General features: G+C 39.9%; 1 protein-coding gene across 1 annotated transcript in view; it reads right to left on the reverse strand.

The window, feature by feature from the left end:
* Positions 1-10,589, reverse strand: part of LOC117569287 (LIM and SH3 domain protein Lasp) — a 47,162-nt gene extending 36,573 nt beyond the window's left edge. The window contains exon 1 of the mRNA XM_034250393.2: positions 6,910-10,589. Coding sequence (XP_034106284.1) covers positions 6,910-8,434 — 1,525 coding nt within the window. The 5' untranslated portion in view covers positions 8,435-10,589. The remainder of the gene's footprint in view (positions 1-6,909) is intronic.
* Between the last annotated feature and the right edge of the window lie 4,120 nt (positions 10,590-14,709).

Genomic DNA, 14,709 nt, shown 5'->3' on the forward strand with positions numbered 1-14,709 from the left:
AGTATGCTTTAAAATCTGTCAGGCGGATGCTGCCATTCTGATGATGATGTCATTGTTTATTGATTTGTACGTGCAATCTATGCTAGTGTGTGTGTCTCATTTTTACACGCTGTCCGTTTATTTTTGGTATTCCACTATTCACTAACAGCAGCATCTAAGAGAAGAAGTGCTCACAAAAACACAGCTAAATCTCTATTCTGGATGCAAAGAGTATCTCAGAGTCGTGAATACTCGCATCGCATTGAACATTGTTTCTTTTGACTTGTTCATTAACAAATTTGCTCGCAAAGCATTCTGTCACACACAGAGCCACACTCATTCGCACTCACACAGCCGGAGACTGACAGCCAGACGGACGGACGGACGGACAGACAGACAAGCACATTCTCTTTGTGGGCGTGTGACGTGGGCGATGCCGTCGCTTACAGTTCATTTACTTTCACCCAAATGCAAACGCCCCGCATTTGCTTATGCAAATTGAGTTGCGGCTAATTAACTGGAACTGCCGCTAGCAAAACGCGTCCTTAGGCGCACTCGCCAGGACATGCGGCCACCAAGACACACACACACATACACACACACACTCACACACACCAACTCTAGAAGGAATACGAACAACTACTACAATAAAATAGCAGCCAACAATGACAGGCCGAGAAATGAGCATTCTGTCATTTTATGTGTGGGCCATTTGCGACCTTGCAAGTAACAAAAAAAAAAGAAAGGAGGAACTGTTTCATGTTCTGAACCGCTGAGCAAATGTCAAATGTGCCCTTTTTTGGACAACGCACAAATCAACAACAACAAGCATGTTATTATAGTCCCTACAGAAACGCCAAAAAATGGGCATGTATTGAAATTGGAAATAAAATATCCATACGAGTATGTACTTATACATTTTTTTGTGGGTCATGGCAGCAAAGAACAGGCCCAAAAATGGAAATGCAAGGACACTTAGTCTTCGAGTTACTTCAGTAATTTTTAAAGTATATCTTTTATTTTTCTTTTGTATAGTATGATTCATAATATTTAAAAATAAGTACTTCAACAAAAAGTGAAGCAAGAATTGGAATATTAAATATTTGTTGTAATATGAGAAATTTATTATACATATGTTATTATTAAATTCGAATAGTTTTTCGCAAAGTTGAGAAGCAGGGTCTTAATAGCTTCGGTTACTAATATTGTATTATAGTACATATTCATATACATATGTAGCAGTATATGGATATACCAAATATAGCTTTTGGTACATTTTAGTGTTTTCGACAAAAATTTATTATTATTATTATTATTATTATTATTAGTTGAATCTTCTATTATTACTTAATTGCTGGAAACTATTCCAATTTGATATTTAGCGAATCCACAATCTGTGTAAACGTTATGAAATATTTTTACTTAGTTGCTTAAGAACAAACAAATACTCCACATTACTTAGTATGATATACTTTAAAAATCCCTTGAAGAAAGAATTAAATATAGAATGCGTTTAAGCCATATTATAGCTGCTATTTATAAATCAAATGCATGTATTACCATAAATCAAAGCAATGTCATCTGTCTGATATGCGAAGCGAGTCAAGCGCATCGAATCCCTGACTTTGCGTATCAATGCCCGATTATTGAGACATTGTAGCGCACACATCAATACAGATACATAATAACATCAGAACGTAACCTATTCTGCAGACAGCCTGTCGTCGTTGTCCTGGATTGCTGTCGTCTTGAGAAATTTTCCTTAGCGCACAGACATCGCGGCTGCAGCAGCCCACGCACATGAAAGGATACCGCAAACCTATCGCACACACACACACACACAAACACGGAGAGAGGGAGCTCCAATAACATTCCAACTAATTTGCGTAATATTTGAAAGACAAGCGAAGGCGAAGACGAAGGCGCGTCCCAGGACAATGGCAAGTAGATGAGCGCGCAGTGTCCACTCGAAGTTGTTACTCGAATTACAAATTAAATCAACAAAAGTGAAAACCAAAGGCGTGCGCGGACACACACACACTCAGCAAGGACATGTCAAACTACGGCCATATAAATGAGTGTTCTGTTGTGTTGGGTCTGTGGCCTGTCCGGCAACAGCTTCGTTCTGATGGTCGTCAGCAGCAACAGCAGCAGAAGTAGAATGAACCCCCCGGGGTGTAGTTACTAAATTAGTGGGAAAAACACACGTCGCATGCACACACCAAGGATCATAAATTGCTGATGTGTGTGTGTGTGTGAGAGAGTGCGAGTAAGTGTAAGTGGTGAAATTATATATAAAAAGAAAACGCGGCCATCAAATGAATGCCGCAGAGTTTTCCATGGAAAAGGATAATGCGACAATGAGGAAGCTGTCTTTGTTGCAGGCAATTTCCCACACTCACACAGTCACACGGTAGCTAGTGGCTTTGGTCAACGCAGGACACCCACAGGACACACACACAGGACTCCTGCAGCTGAGTTCTCACCGCAATGACAGGCGTCAGACATGCCACATGTCCGACTGTATGTGTGTGTGTATACGCGCGTGTGTGTGTGTGATCAATTTCAATGTAAACACTTGAAATAACAATTGTAATTTTTCCAACTAGTGCAAAGTGTGAAACGCCGCCGCTCGACGCCCGATGACAGTTGATGACGTTATTGCGTCGTCAATAGGGCACAGCACACACATGTTGCTCGCCTCACACACACACACACACACACACACACACACACACACACACACACACTTCGAATATATTCAAATAAGCACAGCGCAGTCCAATTGTAATGTGGGTCGGGCGGAGTGCTGTCAAGGTTTTCTCTCTCGCCTTCCTCACTCACAACACGCCCTCCACACATTGTGCGTACACGAAGCGAAGAAAATTCCAATGAAAAGCACCCAGTGACAATTGGCGTAACTACAACAACAACAAAGCAATAATAACGAGAGGAAGAAATTGCGCAAACATGCGCATAAAATGAAAATTCATTGATTGTCTTATTGAATTTGCGTTCTTCCATAACGAACCAGAGTTTCCTTTCGCATTCGCATTCCATTTTTGGCATAATGAAACGCCATTTAAATAAAGTTTAAAATCGTTTTTGCTTATTTATTTTTCCTGTTGCGCTTGGCAAAGGTGTCTGCGAACAGTTTTAATCAAATTCGATTGGTTGCTTCAATTTCCAAACGCCTTTGTACTGTGAGTTTACAATGGAAGTAACTTATTAATATCAATTAAATTCAAATGAAATTGGAAACTTATTGAACAGCAAGTCCTTATACTCGCCACACAGAGAAAGAAACTTATGTAATGGGCAGAAGGCTAAACAATTAAGTTATTTTAAGTGGAAAATATTTTATACCGCAAAAAACGGTTCCAGCTGTAAGATTGTCAGTCAATCTGTTTATATCTTGTATATCGATATACTCCTACATTCCAAATATACCATACAACAGTACAAATTATTCCAGGAATATTTTGATTTGTATCGATATACCACTACATTGGAAATATAATATAGAGTACAAATTATTCCATAAATATATTTCACACTATGGTATATTTTGGATGTAATAGAATATCAATAAACCAGATAAAGCTTTCGATATATTTTAGTATTTTTACGATATACCGCAAAGTTTTGCTGTTATTGAATATGTAGAAAACGGGTTTGTCACAGTCAAATCCAAATCCAACTTATATTAGCTGCAACTATTTTTGAATACTGAATTATTAATAAACAAGTAAGAAAGCTACAGTCGAGTGTACTCGACTGTGAGATACCCGCTAGCCATTTTGAATAAAAGAAATATATTTTGCGGTATTTTTCTCAAAAAATACTAAATATACTGAAAAAATACTAAAAATATACCAAATGGTATATTTGGTATCTCGATATAGTACCACATTCAAAATATACCATAGACGGCACAATATATCAGATTGTCAGCCAAGGCAACTAAGACCCCTAGAAAGTAGGCGTTTTTGCCCATACAAAAGTATTTCTTTAATAACTTCGACAAATTGTATCTGATCGCAACCAAATTTTCAGGAATCATAACTACTATAGTAGTTATTATATATACCAAAATTCGCAACTCTAGCTTTAAAACTACGCTTGTTATTCGATTTTTTTTGATTTGCGGGGGCGGAAGTAGGCGTGGCAAAAATTTGAAACAAACTTGATCTGCGTGCAAACATAACAAATGCTGTCGAAATAGCTCTATATATATAGCTCTATCTCTTACAGTCTCTGAGATCCAGTGTTTCATACGGACGGACACACAGACGGACAGACAGACAGACGGACATGGCTTGATCGTCTCGGCTGTTGACGCTGATCAAGAATATATATACTTTATAGGGTCGGAGATGCCTCCTTCTACCTGTTACATACATTTCCTGCAATCAAAGCTTAAAGTACTCTATTATTATAATTATATAGTTCGAATGATGAATATTTAATTATACGTGTAAATGATGTGTTAGATGTCCAACACTTTACCAATTCATTATAAATACATCGCACCGCCCAGCAATGAAAACCAACAAAAAATTGTCGAAAATTCAGCTCATTTTAATTAGTTCAATTACACTCCCTCCACCTCTGCTCAATTGCGTCGAGTTTGAGTTTGAGGCTGAGACAATGGCTTGGCATTTAGCTCATGGCCATATAAATTATGTCATTAAACTTGAAAGTGATAATTAAAAATTAAAATTGATTACATGGCGCAGATGAAGTGGGAGATTTAGAGTTGCCAAGTTGCACATCCCCAATTCTCAATTTCAGTTCCACTTCCACTTCTAGTTAACTTGAATAACATTCTGTATTCATGGCGACCATCAAAACTTGTTATAAAGTAATTTAGCAAAGGCTGAAACGCCAACAAGCCAGCCAACCAAAGTGATTAACAGACTCTGACTCTGAATAGGACAAAGTTAGCAGACCAAAGTAAAGAGTCGGTGAATTGTTCTCGAGCACAATGAAAATTGGGCAAAATGGTTCACAGACAATGCGACTAATTTGCTAAATGCAATGGCCGAAAAGTTGGACGTTTCACATTCCTTCCACCCACCTCAATCCACTTCAGACAACCTCATCCAAAAATAGCCAAATAGTTGTCGCAAATTATAAGGGTAGAATTTCTCAAATATTCGCGATTCGATCCGCAACTTTTTCCAGTTGTGTTGACAAATGATTTACTGACAATATATTTAATGATAGATGATTGTTGATTGATAACCCGACGGCCACGCACACAGTCTATGGCTAAAAGGATTAAATTCCAGACGCCAGACGCCAACGCACTGCAATTGTAACCCAAACTCGTCCAATGTCCGTTACACACTTCCCTTCCCCACGTTTCCCCTACACACACACTCGACAACAGAAAGTCTGAAGTCTCTGAACTATGAATTATGCAAGCGCCAGACAGTTCCGTGAGCTATCCAAATATAGTACATTCGTTCTGGCAGCAATCATATCCGAGTACGTGAATAGCAAAGAGTGAGTGAGAGAGAAAGAGACAGAGAGAGAGAGAGAGACAGAGCGACAGAACAAAACAAAACGATGATATAAATGTTGGAACAAAAATAGAACGCAAATAGAGCGATTAGTGTATCTATCCTTTTAGGGGCGGGGGGTCAACGGAATGGGCTCGACCCAAAATAAAAACAAGTCATACTCATAAAATACGAGTACTAATAACTAATAACTGAATCAAGAGAATTGTAAGCGAAGTACGTAAACACGTCAGGGTCAAGTGGAGATACTCACAGCACACAAGAAATGATGAAAACCAACTGGAATATAGGCCTTAGCCACATATAGTACGAAACGAATACAAGATTATGGTGGGAAAAGCAATGCATATGAATATTATTAGATAAACTTGTGAAAACTTTGTAGATTATACTTGTTTTTCATTATCAGATAATTGTTTAGTAACAATTAATGTACAAAAAATAACATATATTCCTGATCTATTGATATTGATAAGAATAATGAGTTTATAACTCAAAGTGAAACTAAATAATGTGACTTGACTGTCAGTTTTCTAATGACAAAAGTGACCAAGATAATCAATGAAATTAAATTACCATAAATATAAAAATGTGAATTGAATGTTTTTGAATTTGGTTAAGAATCAATTTTTCTTATATACTATGTTAAGTCTGTATTCAATACAAACGAGGTATTAGTATATCCTAATTTATGCTTAGATTGTATTGAAATGTATCATTATTCATTTATCAACAATAGTTCCCTCTAAAATTCTTAAATTTCTTTTCAAACGTGCTACTAACTGAAAACTCACTAAATTAATCGCATTACTCAAAAACTTCGAAATTGAACAGGTTTTGATAAATCAATGCGATTTTTTTAAAAGTGCACTTCTTCAGATTTCTATATACATATATAAAGTTAATTAAATTTAGATAAACATTAAAAACGATAAGCATTCGATAAACATTATGAGAATACAAGTGAATCTACTTTGAAGGATAAATAAGAAATTAATTCCAAGCAATATCGGGTGTTCGTTTATCGCTGTTATTTGATTTAAATATGATATTCTGTACAAATTCTGGAACTGCTTTAAAAATGTTTTCTGGACTGAGAACCATTCGAAGAGATGATGTTGATGGATGAAATTATATTTGGAATATATATAACAAGTAGTTTTTTCTTATACAATCACTCCCCTCATTGAGTGAAGTGTTATGTATATCGTTTATATCCTCATAACTCAACAAATCGGTTAATTTCACATTAACCCAAAATAGTGTGAATAGATTATAATTGCAAACGGAATTATATCTTCAGAAAAGAAACTTTTTACCAACATTGAAGCGGATCTGAGTCAATCTGCCTTACATTATTCTTTTCTATATAATATATCAATAATATGAAAATGGAACTCACCGATTTGTGGTACATCGTATTGCCGTTGGCCACGCGGCGTGCGCAGCATTAATTGGCTGGCGATGCTGTGGGAGACTTGCGGCGACGTGAAGCCACCGAGTGATCCTCCAGCACTGCTGCCGGAACGCTTGTGATTGGGATGCATTAATTGTTGATCCGATTCCTTCTTATTCTGCTCCTGCTGATGCTGCTGCTGTTGCTGTTGCTGAGCATCATCAGTAGCTGTTGCTTCAGCTGATGCTGGTTTATCATGCGTCGGTTTGTTTTGCTGTTGACTGCCTGCAACGGCGTTATCATCGCCGTTATCAATCTTGCCAGCAATCTTGCCTGAGCTTGAGCTTCCGGAGCGCGTTGAAGCCTTCAGATGCTTGCTGGCCGTGGCCTCTGAGTTGGCCAGCGCCAGTTTACCGCGTTGCTGCTTAAAGTGTTGTCCAAAGATGTTGCGCTGCAGATTTGGCTGCTGTTGCTGTTGCTGCTGTGGTTTTACAGCCTGTCCCTGCGCCCGCTTCCTGGCCCACTTCTGCTGCATGCGAATATTGTAATTGCCATTGGCATGGGATTTCGAATTGGCCTTAAGTGGGGCATCGTGTTGCTCCTGCTGCTCGAACAGTTGCTGCAACGACTCGGGCGCAGCATGCTCCAGCTGCTCCAGAGTGCGATACGGATTCTCGGGCAGCGCGAGTGGCTCTTCCTCCAAGCCATGATACTGATAAGCATCCAACTCGCGCAGCAACTCTTCCTCGCCCACATGCGGCTCCTCGGCAATCGATTCCAGCTCGGAGAAGTCGTCAAAGTCACCAAAGCCATGTAGTGGCTCATACTGTGCTTCGCCCTCCAGCTCACGCTCCGTCGGCTGTACCACCCGGCCGTAATCGTACTTCACGGGACGTCTGCCGAACTCGCGCAGCTCCTCGTAATCCTCATCGGCTGCCATTGGCGGCGGCGGCTGCTTTTGCACGCTGCCAAACATAAAGCCACGCGCCGCCTGCTGCAGCAGGGCCGGATAGTCGCCGACATCGAGATCCTCGCTGGGCTGCATTTGTATGCGGCCCGCAATGATCGGTCTGCCATGATGACCAGCGGGCGCCACAGGACTCTCGGCCGTCTGCTTGGCTAGGCCGAGCAGCATTAGGCGCTCGCGTTCCAGTTGCGCCATATCCGCAATCTCCTTGTTCAGTCTACCTGTGGTTGCCTCAAAGGCAGCCGCAGCTGCCGAACGATGTGCATCGGATCGGTGGCCATGATTGTTGCTGCCGGGCCCGCCGCCAGGTGGCGCTCCGCCGCCCGCATGTTGATGCTGCTGTTGCAGTTGCTGTTGCTGCAACTGTTTTTGGTGCTGCTGCTGTTGTTGCTGCTGCTGATGTTGCTGCTGCTGTTGCCAGGCACCAGCGGCGCTTAGCTGTCCGCCATTTGAGCCGGGACCGGGACTTGTTTGCTTCTCGCCATTGCCGCTCAGATGCAGCGCATAGAGGCCGCCGTTGATGAGCAGCACGCAGACCAAAGTCTGTGCGAGCGAGAAGAACATTTTCTTTTTGTTGCTTTGGCGCACTTTCTCAATTAAACGGCTTATGATGGCGACTGTTCTCTAAATAGTCTGGGTTGAAATGAGACAGCGATAGATGTGAGAGATAGAGAGTGAGTGAGACAGTTGTAGCGATCAGAAGTGGGAGCAAGCAAAGATTATTTGTTGTTGTCGTTGCTGTTGTTGCTCGGTTTTTATTTTCACTTTTAGTTCTTGTTGTGCTTTTTCCGTTTTCAGCGTTTGTAAGTCTTCAATGTCTTCATGCTCGCTGCTCAACACTGCGCGCACGTAGCGCTTGCCATTGCACAACACTGGCACTGCACCGTTACCGTTCTAGTTAACGCGCGCGTTGCTTTTGCGCCGTTCGCTTCGCTAAGCTCTCGTTCGATGCGTGCTGAGTTCAGAAGTGTGTGTGTCTGTGGCTGGGAATGTGGGTGAGGGGTGTGAGTCTAGGTGTGTGTGTATGAAGTTGCCTTTAGACAAAATCAATAATCAATTGTCTACTTTCAGGCTGAAGTGTCTGCTTCTACCTCAACTTCCACCTCTGTAACAGGCCGTATTGTTTGTTGAACTTTGTTGGCCTTTGTCGACAGAGTCGCAGACCGTTAGACAGTCGGACAGGCGGAACACACGCACACACACTCGCCGAGATAGAAGTAGAGCGAGAGCGAGAGAGAGAGGGGGAGCTACTAGTTGCTACACACTACACACATGTGCATAGATTTAAATATGTATGTTTCGTTCAGCTTATAGTATGAAATCTCCGCCGTCGGCACTTGTCTGTCTTGCCTCTGTCTCTGTCCCCGTAACTGTAACAGTAACTGTTTCTATCTCACGTCGCGTTTCTCTTGCGCTGGCACGGAAGTCACTTGCGGCTGTCTAAGAATCTATCTCTGGCGGCTTGCTGTGTTTATAGCTTCCCGTTTTTATATTCGTTGCTTTGCCAAATTGGATGCTTTATGCCATATATGTTATATTGACGACCAGATGACCAGACGACCAGGCTTAGCTAACACGGCACTTGGGTTACGTTACTTAGAGTTGAGTTATTTCACTGCTTTTTATTTGCTTCGCTTTTCTGCTTTATTCTTATTTCTTTTTTTTTTGTTTTTTTTTTCGTTTGTAGCGTTCACACCGTGTTCATAAAATGCAAAAGAAAATTTGTGTATAATTTGTATATTTTATAGTTATAACAATATTTCTTGGTATTGTTGTTGTTAATAATTATGTGTATATCTTACTTTTTTTGTTTTTCTTTAAAGGAACTTGTTAGCACTTTTTCAGCGCTCAGCTGCGGCACTTTTGTTTTGGTTTGAAATACTTTTTCTTATTATTTGTTTCACAAATTTTGCAACATTTTTTTCTTGAATGCTCTTTGGGTTTTTGAAAAATTTTCAAAAATTTGTATGGAATTTTCTTAAGGGCGATTTTATAAGGAAAATAAGTAAGTTTGCACTTTAAAAACTTGAATTTTTCATGTTTATTATTTTTTAACGAATTTCACTTGATTGCTTGCTGGTTTGTTGTTGTTGTTTTGTTGTTATGGTTGCTGATGTTGATGTAGTATCTTTTATTTTTGGTGTGTGGAGTCTTATTTGATGTGAAAACTTTTTTCTAGTGTGTTTCTGTTCAACGTTCCGCACATATGAACCGACGAGAAAGGACTCGTCGTATCGTCTCAGCAGGTTTTGCCTGTTTGTCTGCCTTTTGCTTGGAAGCCTGACGCGGTCGCTGCTGCTGCTGCCGCCACAAGCTGCGACGTTGACGTCGACGTTAATGCTGCTCTCCTCAAGGCGTTTCGTATTTCAACTTTATAGATGGTCATACACGTCGCGGTCTACTCCTACATGTGTGTGTATATCTGACTGTGTATGTGTGTGTGCGTCGTTCGAAATCGTGGTCGTGGTCGTCGTGCGAGGTTCGTTGTGCATTCGTTTCGGGCAATTTTACTCGTTGTTGTTGTTGTTCTTTTTGTTTTTGCCCGTGCCTCGAATTTCAGTTGTCCTGGCCGCTGGCTGCTGTGTCTACTGCTGCTTCTGGCTGTTGCTGTTCTCTGCTGCTGCTGTTGCTGTTGCTGCTGCTGCTGCTTGCTTCCTGTGCGTTTACTCAGTCGACGGACAACGAGCACGAAACGACATTTACGTTTGTTCGCTTAATACTGAGCGCACCGCACGCTCAACCACTTGTTTTCAAGCCAAAGCCAAAGCTGAAGCTGTAGCCGAATCTGAAGCCGAAGCTCCAAAGCAATGCCGAAGTCTCAGCGACGCGTTGCTGCGTCATGTGTAGAGTTTTTTGCCAAATAGAGCGACACCAACAGCAACAGAGACAGTGCAAGAGAATGAGAGCGAGAGCGTGAGAGAGACAGACTAAACAGGCGAGAGAGCGCCGCCAAAGCGAAGGAGAGATAAACGGAAACGAGAGTAGAACATTTCGTTCCGAATGTGCCTATTATGCCGGCATCTCCCATATGATGTCCGTTTTGCTTGTTGAGGGGCAAAGCGCTTCGCTCGAATTTTCGCACTTGGACTTTGGTAATAGGATTTTCCTATTTTCCCAAGTTTTGTGGTTTAGCTTGCTAATTGAATGCATTGCGGTTAAACCCGAAATTAAGTCTTAACCATAAACAAATTGGGGAGTTCTTTGAACTGCAAGGGAAAATCCTTTTAGGAAAATATAATGAGTGGTGAGCACAGGAATTCCACAACATGTAAAGATTCCAAGTCGAGTCTGACTCAATGAAAATTTATGCATTTTCTATTTAAAAGTTGTTAGCTATCTGTAAACATTATCCTATCAATACCAGATCTGCTGCATTAAGAAATACCAGAAATTATCTTGCATATCTTAGTCTAGTTATACAAGTGCTTTCCCCTAACAAAGCTCCGCTTTCGACCATCGAGTTCGAACAGCGATGACGCCCACATATTTGCCACAGTTGTAAGAGCACGGACAACAACACCATCATCATCAGGCACAAACATTTTCCTACTCTAAGCAATGAGAACATGAATTGCTGGCATCGCATAGTGAGAACCGAATGGAGCCGAGAACGATGCCCAGCTTTCCATGAATGAAGGAGAACAACACGAGTCCTCGGGCATGCATATACATATGGTATACATATATATATATATATATATATTATGCTTATACTATGCAAAAGATCATCGTCATCGCTGTTAGTTCTGATTCTGAAACTGATTCTGTGTATGTGTAGTATGTATGTAAGTGTGTGTGTGGCTCATCTAAAAATCATCAGCCTGAGAGGAAGGCAGGGTCTTCTGAAGTAGTTTTGGGGCAGGTGCCTGCCAACATCGTCGCCATCGACTCGGCTCGCTGTTGTCGTCACGATGTCTGCGGCTTTTACGTTTTACGAGCATACCGAACAAGTTATAATATAGTTTTATGCCAGATGAGCTTTAGCTAGCATCGCTCTCTGTGAATGGTTATGGAACTGGGCAATTTGTTGTCCTTGGCTTTTCTATTCCAAATTTTCAAAATAAAAATAGTTACCTATAAGAAATATTCAATCTTGAAAGCATCTTTTATTCTGAAATGCATCGTATTATTATATTATTTTTATATATTACTTACAGTCATTATCAGAAAAATGATAATTATTATCATATACTAGTTAGGAACAATTTCGAAATTGTTTAAAAACTTTTTAAAATAAAAAAATTGAGATTGTTTTATGCCAATACTACTATAATTTAAAGTTAAATTTGTGGAGTATTAATTGTCAAATTCCACAAAAATTTAAATCCATACAGCTTTGATCCTGCACTATTTAGTATTCCGAGAGCTAAACAAAAAGCCGGCTTCAATACATAATTTGTTGCACAAAACTCTCCATAGCAGTGAAATTCTACACATCTAGAATAAAGAGGCAGCAAACAGCTGAGTGTACTGAGCGTCGCAGCAATTCTCCCAAACCCAAGCCCCAATCTCACGCCCACTTCCAGAGTACATCGCCCACCGCCCAACGCACATCGCCCTGTGCCCTGTGCGCTGTGCGCTGAGCCTAGTGGCAGCTCATAAACAGTCCTACCACAAGCGAAATGCAATGGCTGGGCCATGGCAGGCAGGCGGATGGAGTGACAACAGGGAGACAACAACAGATGATTCGGACAAGAGTCGGCGCACTAAGGCAAACCGACGCGACGGCAACGGCAACGGCAACGACGACGACAACGACAACAGCAGCGACTACGTCAACAACAAAAAATCGAAGTTACGAGTTTCATTGAGCAAACAGCGCTCCATAGTTGGGGAAAGCATCGAGTGTACGGCATGGAGACATTACCGCCTGACTGGCGACAGCCACGACGTCGACGACCACGACCACTACGGCGACTCTTGTGCTCTTTCAATGAGCGAGCTCAACAACTACAACAACAACAGCAACAACGACGACGACGACGACAACTGAGCGACTCGACTCGACTCAACTCGGCGAGTGGACAGCACAGAACGAGGAAGAGGTAATGGGTGCGCCGCAGCTGCACGATGATAACGCCTACGCATATTTGTGACGTAAACACAAGTACGAGTGCTGTTCGGCTCAGTGTGTGTGTGTGACTATGCGTGAGAGACTTCGTGTATGTGTATGTGTGTTTCCATTGTCTTTGGCTTTGACACCTTGACTGTCCACTCATTATAACTTTTAGGCTCGTCGCATGAACAGCTCTCCAAAAAGACATATTCAGACATCTGATATTCAGATATATTCTATTATTATGCCAATCAACTTGCTGAACTTACTTTTTTTACTAAATAAATATTTATATTTAAAGCTGAGGGATTCAATTAAAAGTTTTTATTTACTTTTTTTTTAATAAAAAAGTTGTAAATATATAATATAAAATTTAGCTATTACAAACATTACGCATTAAACATAACAATATAACAAGAACATTTTGGTTTTTAATTTAAGAACACTTAAAGTCATTTAATAAATTGATAAATTTAGTATACATTTTAATCTTTCTTTTCCAATTTGATTCGTTTGATCATTGGCGTCATTCAAAAGTACCTAACGCTTTTAGTGTCAGCTAAATGTATTCGATGAGTTCAATTAAATTATAAATAACTTTTACAACACCGGAAACAGGGTGAAAAGACGTATTAAAATTTTTTTCTGTGCTTATAAGTATGCTACGGTATTCTGTTACTGAAGTTGACAATTTTGTACCGGCAGATATCAAGTTGTTTGTCCATTATAAAACGTGTCTTTACTATTTATGTTCAAGTTGCCGCTTGATGGCAACTTTACGGACTTCCGCCACGAGTGCCTTTCGCCATTTCCATTCATTCTCAGCCGGCAGTCGATGAGTTGAAGTTCCTTTCCCAACGCGTATAGCTCGGTACTATGCACAATGGGATAAATGTCCATTTGTTTTACAACTTTTATCACTCAAACAAAGAAATTATATTATTTTTTTAATATTATGTTAGTTAATATTGTCTTTAATGACTGAATGACCGATTGATTAACTGGTTGTATTACAAATTTAAACTATACTAAAGTTCATATAAAAAGCCTTTGATTTTGGAATCAAAAGTTTATTTAAATTTGAAAAAAGAAAACATATGTTAACATAAAACAATAAATATATGTAAAAGCAGGCTTACTCGTGAATGATGCCTAGCTCGGCTAAAAGAACCGCAACCGTATTTTAATTAGTCAATTGCTGCATAGAACGAACTAGTCTTAGTTTGCCTTAAGAAATTTACATTACAACAACAAACCAACGTAACGTAGTGACAACGAAAAAAATTTTTAAGACAAGCTCGAATATGAATATATATTTGAAAATAAATAAGCAAACCAATTCAAAAACAAATCTTTGGAAATTGCTTATTTATTCAGAGTTATTAAAAAAGGTATATACATATTTTAAATAAATGTTGACCAGCGTAACTACTATTTTTTTTTTTATTTTATATTTTAAAGTCAATTCAAATTCATTAACAACTAAACCAATATAAAGTGGATGCCTCTATTAAATTGTACACACAATTTTTGTTTCCATAATGGTTAATAAGAGATTTAATACGAACGGAAGCTATATCGGAACAATAGGAATATACAGGTTGCAGTTTTCAAAATGTGTACTAAGTACTTCTGATTTTAGATCCATTCTTACTATTACTCTGATGCTTAAAAAATATGAGTTGACCCACAGTGCTATATTGCAACTGTCGTTGACATTGAATTTCAACAGGATGACACCTAAAAATAGGCAAGCAGCCGAGTTTTTTGTATTTCATTTCAT

This window comes from Drosophila albomicans, chromosome 3 (genome assembly GCF_009650485.2).
Source record: "Drosophila albomicans strain 15112-1751.03 chromosome 3, ASM965048v2, whole genome shotgun sequence".
In the NCBI taxonomy this organism is placed as follows: Eukaryota; Metazoa; Arthropoda; class Insecta; order Diptera; family Drosophilidae; genus Drosophila; species Drosophila albomicans.